This window comes from Rana temporaria, chromosome 4, assembly GCF_905171775.1.
Source record: "Rana temporaria chromosome 4, aRanTem1.1, whole genome shotgun sequence".
In the NCBI taxonomy this organism is placed as follows: domain Eukaryota; kingdom Metazoa; phylum Chordata; class Amphibia; order Anura; family Ranidae; genus Rana; species Rana temporaria.
In genome coordinates, this window is record NC_053492.1 from 97,852,290 (window position 1) to 97,867,081 (window position 14,792).

Here is a 14,792-nt window from a genome sequence, read left to right on the forward strand (position 1 = left end):
AAAAAGTTTGCTGAAGACAAGCAGATTAAGAACATGGATTACTGAAACCATGTCCTGTGGTCTGATGAGACCAAGATAAACGTATTTGGTTCAGATGGTGTCAAGCGTGTGTGGTGGCAACGAGGTAAGGAGTACAAAGACAAGTGTGTCTTGTCTACAGTCAAGCATGGTGGTGGGAGTGTCATGGTCTGGGGCTGCATGAGTGCTGCCGCCACTGGGGAGCTACGGTTCATTGAGGGAACCATGAATGCCACATGTACTGTGACATACTGAAGCAGAGCATGATCCTCTCCCTTCAGAGACTGGGCCGCAGGGCAGTATTCCAACATGATAATGACCCCAAACACACCTCCAAGACGACCACTGCCTTGCTAAAGAAGCTGAGGATAAACATTATGGACTGGCCAAGCATGTCTCCAGACCTAAACCCTATTGAGCATCTGTGGGGCATCCTCAAATGGAAGGTGGAGGAGCACAAGGTGTCTAACATTCACCAGCTCTGTGATGTCATCACGGAGGAGTGGAAGAGGACTCCAGCATTCAGTGGCAACCTTTGAAACTCTGGTGACCTCCATGCCCAAGAGGGTTAAGGCAGTGCTGGAAAATAATGGTGGCCACACAAAATATTGACACTTTAGACTCAATTTGGACATTTTCATTTAGGAGTGTACTCACTTTTGTTGCCAGCGGTTTAGACAATAATGGCTGCGTGTTGAGTTATTTTGATTGGACAACAAATTTACACTCTTATACAAGCTGTACACTCACTAATTTACATTGTTGCAAAGTGCAATTTCTTCAGTGTTGCCACATGAAAAGATATAATAAAATATTTACAAAAATGTGAGGGGTGTACTCACTTTTTTGAGATACTGTAAATTGTTGTGCTTTCCTGAATGGAATAGCACCAGTATGACTAAATCTCATTGAGATTCATAATAGGAAGAGGTATGGTTCAGAAATGGGTTGCCCCCCCTTTCCTGGCCTGCCTGGGTCTAGTATGGATTTTGGGGGGAACCCTTGCCAATTATTTTTTATATGTTCCGTGGTATGGATTGGGGGGGGACCCACGCTGTTTTTTATTTTTTTATTTTTTTATTGCCAGCATTTCTTTTTCTTTACCTTCAGCTGTTAGTGGGGCAGCCAATTGGCAGCTAATGACTTATCGGTTTATAAGGATGCGCCGGCTGCCTTCCCGGCCAGCTGCTTAACAACCAGCTATTCTTCATACAGAATTCAAATTGGTGGATCATTTTTTGACCGATCTGAATTGTACATGTCTACCCCAATTTCCTCTCCCTCTCTCTGAAGCTTTAAATTGCTTATAAAAATGCTTAAAAAAAAATGTACAAAAAAAACACCACTAAATCCTTATGCTCAAGTGTGAATGGAGCCTTAAGACTTGTACACACGATCGGATATCTGATGGAATCTAATCCGATGGATTTTTCCATCAGATATCCAATGAAACTGACTTTCATCAGTCTTGCCTACACACCATCGGTCAAAAATCCGACCGCGTCCAAACGCAGTGACGTAAAACACTACGATGTGCTGAGAAAAATGAAGTTCAGTGCTTCCAAGAATGCGTCAACTTATTTCTGAGCATGCATGGATTTTTGATATTTTCGTTTTCTTCTATCGTTTTTTTATCCATAGGAAAGTTTTAAAACATGTTCTATTTTTTTCACCGATGGAAAACAAACACATGATCGGTTTGTCAGATGAAAACGGTCCATCGGTCCCTTTTCATCAGACAAACCGATTGTGTGTACAGGGCTTTAGAGTTACAATGTATGAATCTTTAAAGCAATGCTTCATGTTGCATACTCAAGCATTGTAGTTGCATAAACCATGTTGTCACAGGCAGTAGGAAACAGGCCTAGCATCCTGATTTATCAACATTCCTACCTGTAAAATAGTGACACAGAACACAATCTTTTCCTGAAATATCTGTTAATCATATCTATACATGGAAGCTATACATTTTTATGTTTTCCCTTAATGTGATTTATATGAAAAGTAAGCTTCTACACAGAACTGAGATAGAGGGTTATCTAAAAGAAGCTAATCTGGTCCATGAAAATGTTTAATGATACTGAATTATCATATTGCTATACTGCAAAACACATTAGACCCGCACACTTATTGATCTATGGATGAAATGTATTAACATAATGGGCATGAGAGTTTTGCTACTACTTTTTTTGCTACTGAAGAAAATGTAACTCAGCAAAGGTAAATTGAGAAACAACATTTGTCCACAGTGTTCATAAGGATGAAACAAATGTCATGCATTAAAACATTTTGTAAAAGTTTCTCACTATATTACAAGCTTAATAACAGCTTAGTAGGATTTAGAGTACTGCTATGAATTTTAATATTTTACATATGTTTTTTCTCTATGTAGATCCTTCACGAACAGACAAGAAGGAAAGCAAATGTCCTACCCCCGGCTGCGATGGAACAGGTCATGTGACTGGATTATATCCTCACCACCGGAGTTTATCAGGTTGCCCGCATAAAGACAGGGTTCCCCCAGAAAGTAAGTTGTAGAGGCAATTAGATGGACAAGATTTAGACCAGTGGCAGATCTACAGAGCAACTGGCTGTCATCGGGTTTTACAGGGCCTGGTGTAGGGTTGCTAACTGATCCATTATTATCATTGGCATTCCTATTATGTTTAAAGTTGTTGTCTGGGTCACTTTGTATTACTGACAGCACAAAATGTACTGACAGCCCTGTTATCCTGAGCCTATAGATGTATATTTATTTATAAAATGTTAGCCTCGGTGTAGAGACTCTTGGTGTAGAGACTGCAGGGACAGATGCCACATTGGAGTATGAGCACCATCAGGATTTACTGGAACAGTAAGGCCTCGTACACACGACAGAGTTTCTCGGCAGAATTCGGCGAGAAACTCGGTCAGAGCCTGATTCTGCCGAGAAACTCTGTCGTCTGTACACTTTCGGCCCGTTGGAGCCGCCGAGGAACTCGTCGAGAAAATAGAGAACATGTTCTCTATTTTCTCGTTGTTCTATGGGAGCTCTCGGCCCGCCGAGCTCCTCGGCGGCTTCAGGGCTGAACTCGACGAGGAACTCAACGTGTTTGGCACGTCGAGTTCCTCGGCCGTGTGTACGAGGCCTTAGGCATTCATTAAAGAAAAATTACAGGGATTTTAAGCTAAGGGGATGCAAACTGTACCCATATTCCACAATTCATGCTGTAATGGAGTTACCCTTATAACAAGTAATTACATGAATGTATAAAACATTAACAATCGGTTAGACACCAAATATGCTTATACTATATGGTCCAGCAGGCTATAAAACACATTAGACCTCATAAATGAGGCATAAGATCCATGAAAAATGTGGTCTTTAATAAAACACAGTTTCAATTTGCACAATGATATGTTGGTTGTCGAATTATAATACCTTCACAGCTGAAAAGGCATTTAAAATACTTGACATTTAGGGTTTGTCTGCTGAGTATAATAAAAATACTCCAACAGGCCAACTCAACTCATTTGATTGGGTGTAATTTGGATCTTTGACACCCTCTTCATAGTCATGACAACTGGAGTTCTAATTCACCATCAAAATTGTGAAGGAATGGTAAGAGTCAATAAACTCTGAATGGACCCAAAAAAACAGAAGAATTTTACATCTGTACTATTCACTTTTATTCCTAATTATTTTCCTGTTGTTTATTGTCTGTTTTGTAATATTTTTTCTGTAAATCTTTACTTGCACCAGATTTTCTTTTCTTTCTTTAGAACAATAATTCAAAACTGTTAAGCTGAATCTGCGATTGCTCAAATTAGAAATCCAAAATGTTGCTTCAGTATTGTAAACTCTGTTACATTCCTTTCTGGATGTGGCAGTGAGTGAGACAGATATTCAGTCCGATTTGCATTTGTGTTTCTGTTAAAACACATGGTTGCGGCTACAGTGTGTGTTTGTAAAGGGTTAACTGTGCAATTAAAGTGGTTTTAAAGCCTAAATATGTTTTACCTTAATGCATTGCTTGCATTAAGGTAAGAAAAATTGTAAGGCCTCGTACACACGGCCGAGGAACTTGACGTGCCAAACACATCGAGTTCCTCGGCCAGTTCAGCCCTGAAGCCGCCGAGGAGCTCGGCGGGACGAGAGCTCCCATAGAACAACGAGGAAATAGAGAACATGTTCTCTATTTCCTCGTCGAGCTCCTCGTCGGCTTCCTCGGCCGAAAGTGTACACACGACCAGTTTCCTCGGCAGAATTCAGCCAGAAACTCGGTCGGAAGCTGAATTCTGCCGAGGAAACTGGTCGTGTGTACGGGGCCTAAGTGTCAGCATCCCCCCTCAAAAAAATGAGTGGTGTGTATTAGGCTTTAGGCTTCAATTATATTCTAGAAATAACTATACTTTTGCAACATTAATATATTTTAGGATTCTACAGAGATAGTAGCAACATTTTTTTTAAGGTTCTTGAATAGGACTGTTCTCATGGTGCCTTTATGCACTGACAATGGTTTGCATTTTTAAAAATGAAATTATTGCTATAGTGTGAATGTAGTGGCACACAGGGAAACACATAAACACTCACATCTTCAGTACGTAAGTTCCTAAACATGCCTTTTTATACACTTTTCAATAAGGATAAAGTTAGTTGACTGTTTTGTAGACACTGCAATTTGATAATTGAATAATGCATTGTCTATTCTCCATGCTGAGCTGAGAAACCATAGATTAGCTCAGCATGGGCTTCAGTATGAATTTCTCTCTTAAAAAACATCAACAACACATTGGAGAGTATTTCTTGCCAACAAATGCTGCATGTGGCTTTTCTGGAGTCGATCATGCCACCATGCTTGTGCATTGGGGGAAGTGGTTCACACTGAAGCCTCGTACACACGCTCGGTTTTCTCGGCAAGAACCAGCAAGAAAACTGCTGGCAGAGCTTTCTTGCTGAGTAAACTGTGCGTGTGTACGAGGCTTTCAGGTTTCTTGTCGGGAAATCTGGCCAGAATCTCGACAAGAAAAATAGAGATCCTGCTCTCTATTTTCTCGTCGGGATTCTTGTCGGCCTGTTTCCCGATGAGAAACCCGAGCGTCTGTATACTTACCTATCGCCATGGAAACCAGCGCATGCTCGAAATGACTTTGACGCATGCGTGGTAGCTTCCACAGCATAGGTAGGGTGAAGCAAGATGGCAGCAACGGCATTGAATGTGACGAGCGCATGCTCGTCGTACGTGATGATGTCACTGCGTTTTTGCCTTTCAAAAGAACTGCGGTTCTTTTGAAAGGAGTGTGTGTACACTCGGACGGCAAGAGATTCTTGCCAAGAATCTCATCAGGAAAAAATAGTTTTTTTTCCTGACGAGATTCTGGCCCCTGTGTACGAGGCTTTAAACTTTGTTCACAGTGAAACAGATGTTGTCCCATTGAAAGATTTTCCCTCTATTCTAATGGTCACTGAGACAAATACAGACAGTGTATGTCCTAGCAGGGGCACAAACAGCAATGAAAATATGAACAGTTCTAACCCTCTTTCCAAAGTAATAAAAAAAAACCTTGGCTTTACAATTATTTTCAAAAAGATTTACAAAAGATTTCAGAGCGTAAAAGTGGTCTTAACAAACAGCTAACACTTTTTGAATGTTGATAAAGAGGGACATAAATGTGTTTTTGCTCTAAATGTGCCTTTTTTATTGGTGTCTCCATTAGTCATTGTATCACTGCTATTTATAACATATGCTTTTAGCACTATGCCTCTCTAAGGACTAAATATGTTTGTGACATTTGATTGAATTTCACTGTAAAAGTCCAATGAATAAATTAATGATTCATATACCGTAGTTATTTTATTGAATTTAAAGTGTTACTAAACCCAAGACCCTGCATTTACTATATCTGATCTCCCACAGTACACATAACATGAAAATGCAATTATTTTAGTAAATATAAACTGCTAAATACCCTTTCTCATCAGCGGTATATAGTGTCTATCAGTGTCTGGTTAAAGACTGTAAGAGGAGTTTTCATTCTGCTCTGAATGTCCTAAAGGGCTGCAGAACCCCCGACCCTCTGTCTGGACAGTGCTGATTGGCCCTGTGCTGATCACATGCACCCTCCCAAGAAAAATAAAACTATCTAGCAATACACACTTAACTGAGCATGTGCAGAGTGCTTCCAAGGCTCTGTACTATCAGCAGAAGGATTGGGACCTTGGAAGAAGGGGAGGATCAGAGTAGAAATGGCCAAACAACCTTTTCACACAATTCAGGGGATTAACCCCTTAGGTTCCACAGTGAGTATAACAAGCATGCTTTACTGCATATACAGACTGATTTTACTGTTGTGGGTTTAGTAACACTTTAAGTATAAATTATGATTTATATTTTAATATTTGCAGTTGAGTCTTTCACTCTCTCTCTCTCTCTCTCTCTCTCTCTCTCTCTCTCTCTCTCTCTCTCTCTCTCTCTCTCTCTCTCTCTCTCTTACCTTTTCTGGCTCTACATATGTTCAACAATTATTTTTATACTTGTTTATGGGAAATATTAAGTGATCAGTAGTGAAAAAATCTCCTTTAAAGATGAATTGTTGGAAGTTTTAATGTATTCCTTTTAGTGATCTCCCTGTTTTTTTGTTTGCTTTCTTTCTCCGCCAAGTTCTCGCCATGCATGAAAATGTTCTAAAGTGCCCTACACCAGGTTGCACCGGGAGAGGCCATGTAAACAGTAACAGGAACTCTCACAGAAGGTAGGCACAGCATCTCTGGAACTGCTACAGACGGCCACTTCTACTACTGCAGCACTTTCTGCCTGTCCCCCCAGAATTACGCAGATGACAGCTGCTGCTTACTAGGCTTTCTTCAACTACTGAAAACTTTCACTTTGTCATATAACAAGATCAAAAAATGTGTGATCTAGGGATTTTTCTGGCACTAAACGAAAACTTTTTCCTGACTGTTGCCCTTCACGCAGGCTGTAATATATGTATAATTTTCCTATCGAGAAAATATATTTGGAATTTTGCAAAGTCAAACATTTTTTTAAGACATACTATGTTTTGCAGAATCCTTGTCTCTATTTTGTAGCATTTAAAAGTCTAAAATCCTGTTTTTTTTTGTGTTATAATTTTTACAACTTTAAATATACATAAAGTATATCAAATATGTATATGTATATATATATATTGTATATATATATATATTTTTTTTTTCTCTCTTAGGGCCTTTTCTACATCACTAATCCACTTATCTCTTCTTTGGTCTTTTTTATCCAATTGGTACCATGCAGTTGGATGTTTATGGCTGTGGTATACAGTAATTGTTATTTGTCCTCATGTCCCATTCTCTACCTATTGACTTCTCTCCAAAATATTAATTAACTATTAATTAAAACTTTCCTTTTCCACCTATGTGGCCTTTTGATCTCTTCTCCTGTTAGTGCATAGGTGTCAATGCATATGTAACAATACTTTTGAAAATAGCTTTATTAATTTGAACTTTAGACTTCTGAGACCAAATCAATGATCTTGCAAATGTCTTTACTAAATAGTACCTCTCTTCAGCAGATTACATATCAGAATTTGCAAGGGTTAGGACGAAGGTACTGTCATCAATTGACTGTCATTGCAAATAAAACGCATGGGATTTTATTTACTGGAGACTGCAAAATCTAGTGCAGCTGTGAATGGTAGTCAAACAGCTTTTAAGTTCAGCTTGTTGAATTAAAGGAGTTGTAAAGTCTTGAGGTTTTTCACCTTAAAGTGGTTGTAAACCCATTACAACCACTTTAACCTACAGGTAAGCCTAGATTAAGGCTTACCTGTAGGTGCAAGAAATATCTCCCAAACCTTAGAAGCTATTTGCAGAATCTACAGGCACCGTAGACAATGGCGCAGGCGCACTGAGCGTGCCATTTCCAACAGCGGTTGTGCAGTGACTAGCGGCTCCTGCGCGCATGCGCAGGAGTGACGTCATCGCTGTTCCAGCCAGTCACAGCGCCGGAGCCGATATACCCGGAAGTCACTCCAGGAGAGATGGCGGCGACAGAGGAGGGGTACGAGGACCGTTGCAGGGGCTTCGATCTCAGGTAAGTAATTCATAATGAGCTAGTATGCTATGCATACTAGCTCATAATGCCTTTGGCTTCCAGGGTGTTTTTTTTTTTTTAGAGAGGGTTTACTTCTTCTTTAATGAATTCTATGCATTAAGGGGAAAAGCCTTCTGTGCTGCAGCACCCCAGAGCCCCCCTTTTTCTTTTCCTGAGCCCGATCGTTCCAGCGTCGAGCACGAGCCCAGCAGCTCCAGCCACTGTCTCGGGTCCTCAATGGCTCCTGCGGCTGTCAATCAAATCCAGTGACACAGGAGCCGGTGGCGGGGCCAAGTCCTGCTGTCTGTGTCAATGGAGCACAGGTGCCCCCATGAAAAGCGGCTCTCCAAGGGGGCACCCGATGAAGAGGAGCCAGGAGTGCCAGGGGACCCCAGAAAAGAAGGATCAGGGCCGATCTGTGCGAAATCCTTTCACAGAACAGCTAAGTATGATGACGAACCTTTACAATCACTTTAAGCTTTAACCAAAAACTTGGAAGCCGATTGGTTTCTATGCTGAGCTGCACCAGATTTTTCACTCTCCAATTTTAGTAAACAATCCTCATGGTCCTACAGTGTAAAAAATCTAAATGGCGGACCCTGGTGTACAGCAGAGAGTGATTAACTGTCTTCAATGACATACATAATGACACAGTGCCATATACCCCCTGGGTATGTTGGGAAAAGTAAAGAAAGTTGCCAGGACTTCCTGCGTACACTGGAAACAGGAAGTGACAAAAGAAGTCAATAGTCTTTTGTATTTAATTCAGTGGGAGGAGGAATATTTTTTTCTTTCTCTGATAGCTTTCAGTACTATGATGGTATAGATAAGTGCATACAAACTTGATTTTAATACAAATGTAAAATGTGTTCTCATGAAAAATAAGAATATTTTGCATTTAATTTGAATAAACTACCCAGGGAGTCTTTTTTACTGTAAGAAGCAATATCCAAGAAATATGGCGAGTAAAGGTCTATTAGACTTCTATATAACTATGTGCCTTGGGATAAGTGGAAATTGATATGCATGTACAAGGAGCAAATAATACCTATATTGATGTACAATAATTTATGGTCTGAGATGATGCAGCATTGTCAGAAATGTGGCATCCAGGTGGGTGAGTTTGATTACTGCACTTTTCTGTTTGCCTTTGTAAAAATTCATGTAATCTTTTTTTATTGCAGTCTTTCAGGATGTCCTATAGCTGCAGCCGAGAAACTAGCAAAAGCTCAAGAGAAACATCAAGGTTGTGATGCATCAAAATCCAACCAAGCATCAGATCGTGTTTTAAGGTGGGGGAAAAATATGTATGTATATTCTTTTTTCATATTCCTACTGTCTATTATTTATTGTATCTGCAATACATTGCTTGTTTAGTAGGTTACAAACACAATCTGGCAACATTTTGACAGATTCAAGGGGTTTCCAAACTTTGTAAACAAAGGGCCAGTTTATTGACCTTCAGACCCGGGGGGCCAGACTGTGGCCAGCGGGAATGGAAATGTTTCTGGCATCAGTGGAGGTAAACATCGCCACATTTGGTATCAATGAGAGGAACAGTGCCCCATTGGTATCATTAGGAAGAATAGTGCATCATTATTGGTGTCAGTGGGAGAAATGGTGTCCCATTGTTGGTGTCAGTTGGCAGAATAGTACCCTGCATCAGTGGGAGGAATAGTACCCCAAGGGTCGGATAAAGGCAAAGGGCCGCAGTTTGGAGACAACTGCCCTAGAGCATCGGTGTGAGCCTAACATCCAGTCCCTACAAAACAGAGCTTGGAGCTCTATAGATTCATTTGCCTCCTGTTTAATCTTTGGATTATCAGGGAACATAACTAATCTTTCCAATAGGCATACATAAGTGCTTTTTCCACCAATTTATCAGACATGGCTCTTCCACTGCAATCCTAATTTCAACTGTTAGCTGATGCATGGCAATACAGTGTGATTAAAGATATTAGCTGGAAAAAAGATAAGTACCACAAAGTCCATACACACACGCTACTGTGCAAAAGTTTTTGGCAGGTGTGCAAAAATGCTTTAAAATAAGAATGCTTTCAGAAATAGAAGTGTTAATAGTTTATTTTTATCAATTAGCAAAATGGAAAGTAAATGAACAGAAGAGAAACCCAAATCAAATCAATATTTGGTGTGACCACCCTTTGCCTTCAAAACAGCATCAATTCTTCTAGGTACACTTGCACACAGTTTTTGAATGAACTCGGCAGGTAGGTTGTTCCAAACATCTTGGAGAACTAACCACAGATCTTCTGTGGATGTATGCTGCCTCAAATCCTTCTGTCTCTTCATGTAATCCTATACAGACTCAATGATGTTGAGATCAGGGCTCTGTGGGGGCCAAACCATCATTTCCAGGACTTCTTATTCTTCTTTACACTGAAGATACTGTAGTTCCTAATGACATTGGCTTTATGTTTGGGGTCGTTGTCCTGCTGTCACATGCCTCCCTGATGGTATGGCATGATGGATGAGTATCTGCCGGACCCTGGACTGGCTCTGTGATGTCAGCCAACAGCTGAACTAACTGCTCTCCTGTGATCCATAGGAGAAGTCTATCCCTAAAATCTTTGGCTATACGTCTCCTTTGATTGCTATATATTTAATTGCTTTTTCCGGATAGCATGATGACTGAACGCTAGGACAATTAAAATATCGACTAATCGTCTTAAGTAACAAAATAATAATTTGCTCTTTAAATATAAAATGTATAATTATGTTTTTCTTTTAGGCCCATGTGTTTTGTAAAACAATTAGAAATTCCTCAGTATGGTTACAGGAACAATGTATCAACAACCACACCTCGCTCCAACTTGGCCAAGGAACTAGAGAAATATTCAAAGACTACGTTTGAATACAACAGTTTTGACAACCATGCATACGGGAAGAGGGCTATTGCACCGAAGGTACAGTCCAGGGATATCTCTCCAAAGGGATATGATGGTAAGTCTTCTGCTTACTTTATAATATTCGTATTGCCTCCGGATTTATAATTGAAGAGTCTGTATATTTTGTGAGGTTGCCATTTTATGCACATATCTATGTAACTAAATAAAGGAGAAGTAGTGGACTTATCTTGGGGAAAAAAAGGTGATCAGATAAGGTTTGCTGTCTGAGATAAGGTGGTCGGTGGTGCCTGATGGTGCCCAAAGATATTAGCCAGTTGTCGAGTTTGGCTGACAACTGTCAGATCAAGGGGCTGTCATCCCCTGTCCAATGCCCTGTACACACGATCGGAAAATTCTGACAGCAAAAGTCCGATGTGAGCGTTTGAACGGAAATTCCAACCGTGTGTATGCTCCATCAGACTTTTGTTGTCTGAATTTCCGCCAACAAAAGATTGAGAGCTAGTTCCCTAAATTTTCAGACAGAAAAAATTCCTATCGGAAAATCTGATCGTCTGTAGCAATTCCGACGCGCAAAAATTCTGATGCATGTTTGGAAACAATTCGACGCATGTCCGGAAACATTGCACTTAATTTTCTCAGCTCGTCGTAGTGTTGTACGTCACCGCGTTCTTGACGCACGAAAGTTCAGAGAACTTTTGTGTGACCGTGTGTATGCAAACCAAGCTTGAGTGGAGATTCGGCGGAAAAAACATCCAAGGTTTTTCTGACGGAAAATCCGATTGTGTGTACGCGGCAAAAGAGTTCTTTTAGACAATGTTGCATTTACATGACCAGAGCCTGTAAGAATAAATCTTTGATTTACATCTCTCCCATCCATCTAGGTACACCACTTTTACAAATATCGTTATCTAGACTGGTAGATTCTGATACAGAACAGAATATAATGACATGTCCTGTATAAACTCCAACATTCTGGGGCTGCTGTTATGGTTACCATACAGTGAAGCACATCTGGTGGGGAGGCACTAGGCTGTAATTTGTAGAGGCAGATATCCATTATTATTATAATACAGGATTTGTATAGCACCAACAGTTGGCGCAGCTCTTTACAACAAGAGGGCAGACAGTACAGTTACAATACAATTACATACAGGAGGGATCAGAGGGCCCTTTTTGTTGGAGCTTACATTCTAATGAAGTGTCTCTGAGGCCCTGTACACACGATAGAACATGTCCGATGAAAACGGTCCCCGGACCATTTTCATCGGACATGTCCGCTGGGAGATTTTGGTCTAATGGCTGTACACACCATCAAACCGAAATCCCCGCGGACAGACAGCGCGGTGACGTGGTGGTGACGTTGACGCCGCCACGTCACCAAACCAGGAAGTAAAATACTTCCACGCATGCGTCGAATCCATTCGACGCATGCAGGAGATGTCTGTCCGCTGGTTAGGTGTACTAACCAGCGGACATGTCGGACGGACGGGTTTCCAGCCGACATGTTTTAAAGCATGCCTGCTAGGCTGTACACACGGTCGGATCTGTCCACTGAAAGCAGACATGTTCGGTCGTGTGTACAAGGCCTCAGAGTTTTCAAAAGTGATTCCACAAAAAAAACTTGCTGTCTGTTTAGGACCACTCTATGTAATAACTAGAGTTAAGCGAGTGGTTATTTGATCAACTTGATTTTGCAGCCTCAGTAAAGTAAGTAAGTAAACTAAGAAAAGTTCCCCTTTACTACAGCAGGGAGGGTGCAGAGCTTCTACTTGTAAAACCAATGTTGTATGTCCCTTCCCAATGCAATGACAAGTGCAGAGTTCAGAATTATACTATAAAGCCAAAAGGTTGTGGACACTTGACCATCACACCCTTTTTGAGCTTGCTTGCTGAGTTGTCTTGTCAAAGAGAAAGATAGGATCATATTATGTTTTAGAGACATCAGTCGTTATTTTTTTGGAACTTGCAACATGTCTAAAGGGATAACTTTGGTGAAATGTGCGTGTAGTCCAGAAATGTACTCAATGCGTTTTTATGTTACGCCTTGACATATGCTTTAATGATTGTCCGTATAAATCTTTAGTTTGCATAACACAAGGGGTTGTGTGCAGGATTTAAAGCGCAGTTGCTTTAACCATCTGTGTTTTTACCATCTCCTAGCACTTTGGTACTAGGGATATCAAGAATAAATCAAGAGAAAAAAAAGAAATTTTTGTCTGTATGAAAGCAATGTAGAGAATCCCTGTTGTCTTGAAGTTATTTATTAATGCCCTCTTCTCTCTGCAGCTAAACGTTACTGTAAGAACTCAAGCCCGACAAGCAGCACAACAAGCAGTTATGCCCCCAGCAGCAGCAGTAGCAATATGAGCTGTGGTGGAGGCAGTAGCGCCAGCAGTACGTGTAGCAAAAGCAGCTTTGACTATTCCCATGACATGGAGGCTGCACACATGGCTGCAACCGCAATCCTGAATCTATCGACCCGCTGCAGGGAGATGCCACAGAACCTCTCTACCAAACCTCAAGATCTCTGCAACAGGGTAATTGCATAAGACCTAAAATGCAGAATAATAGTATATTTTGAAACCAATATAATTTTCATATTTCTTGAGTTAAAATGAACCTATTGTTAAAAAAAAGAACTACCACACTTTTGCTTTTGAAAAATAATGCAAATAGTTACTGTATTGCCATGAAAGTAGGCCATCAGTCAACCCAGATCCATCCAGAATCTGGGGAGTGTTCAAGGTCATGGGGTATTTGTATGATTGGAGGTATGCAAAATATATTTAGGTGATATATATATATATATATATATATATATATATATATATATATATATATATATATATATATATATATATATACACACACTATTATACCAAAAGTATTGGGACTCCTGCCTTTACACGAACATGAACTTTAATGGCATCCCAGTCTTACTCCGTAGGGTTCAATATTCAGTTGGACCACCTTTTGCAGCTATAACAGCTTCAACTCTTCTGGGAAGGCTGTCCACAAGGTTTAGGAGTATGTCTATGTGAATGTTTGACTATTCTTCCGTTTGTGACCATTCGTTCATTCTACCATTTGTGAGGTCAGGCATTGATGTGGATGAGAAGGCCTCTAATTTATACCAAAGGTGTTCTATCGGGTTGAGGTAAGGCCTTACTTTGTGCACTGGTCCAAATCATATGGTGTGGGGTTGTTTTTCAGGGGTTGGGCTTGGCACCTTATTTCCAGTGAAGGCATTAGCCTAACAAGACATTTTGGACAATTCCATGCTTCCCACATTGTTGGAACAGTTTGGGGATGGCCCTTCCTGTTCCAACATGACTGTGCACCAGTGCACAAAGCAAGGTCTGCAAAGACATTGATGAGTGAGTTTGGGGTGGAGGAACTTGACTGGCCTGACCTAAACCCAATGGAACACCTTTGGGACGAATTAGAGTGGTGACTGCAAGCCCGGCCTTCTTGTTCAACATCAGTGCCTGACCTCACAAATGCACTTCTGGAAGAATGGTCAAACATTTCCATAGACACACTCCTAAACCTTGTGGACAGCCTTCCCAGAAGAGTTGAAGCGGTTATAGCTGCAAAGGCTGGGCCAACTTAACCACTTAAGACCCGGACCAAAATGCAGCTAAAGGACCTTGCCCCTTTTTGCGATTCGGCACTGCGTCGCTTTAACTGACAATTGCGCGGTCGTGCAAAGTGGCTCCCAAACAAAATTTGTGTCCTCATTTCCCACAAAATAGAGCTTTCTTTTGGTGGTATTTGATCACCTCTGTGGTTTTTATTTTTTGCGCTATAAACAAAAATAGAGCGACAATTTAAAAAA

The 14,792-nt window shown here is 40.7% G+C and overlaps 1 protein-coding gene across 1 annotated transcript in view; it reads left to right on the plus strand.

Moving 5' to 3' along the window:
- MYT1L (myelin transcription factor 1 like) overlaps nt 1-14,792 on the plus strand; it is a 639,239-nt gene that overhangs the window by 530,908 nt on the left and 93,539 nt on the right. Inside the window, 5 exon segments of the mRNA XM_040348666.1 lie at nt 2,411-2,545; nt 6,660-6,750; nt 9,272-9,379; nt 10,837-11,048; nt 13,241-13,491. Of these exon segments, the coding sequence (XP_040204600.1) occupies nt 2,411-2,545; nt 6,660-6,750; nt 9,272-9,379; nt 10,837-11,048; nt 13,241-13,491 (797 nt within the window).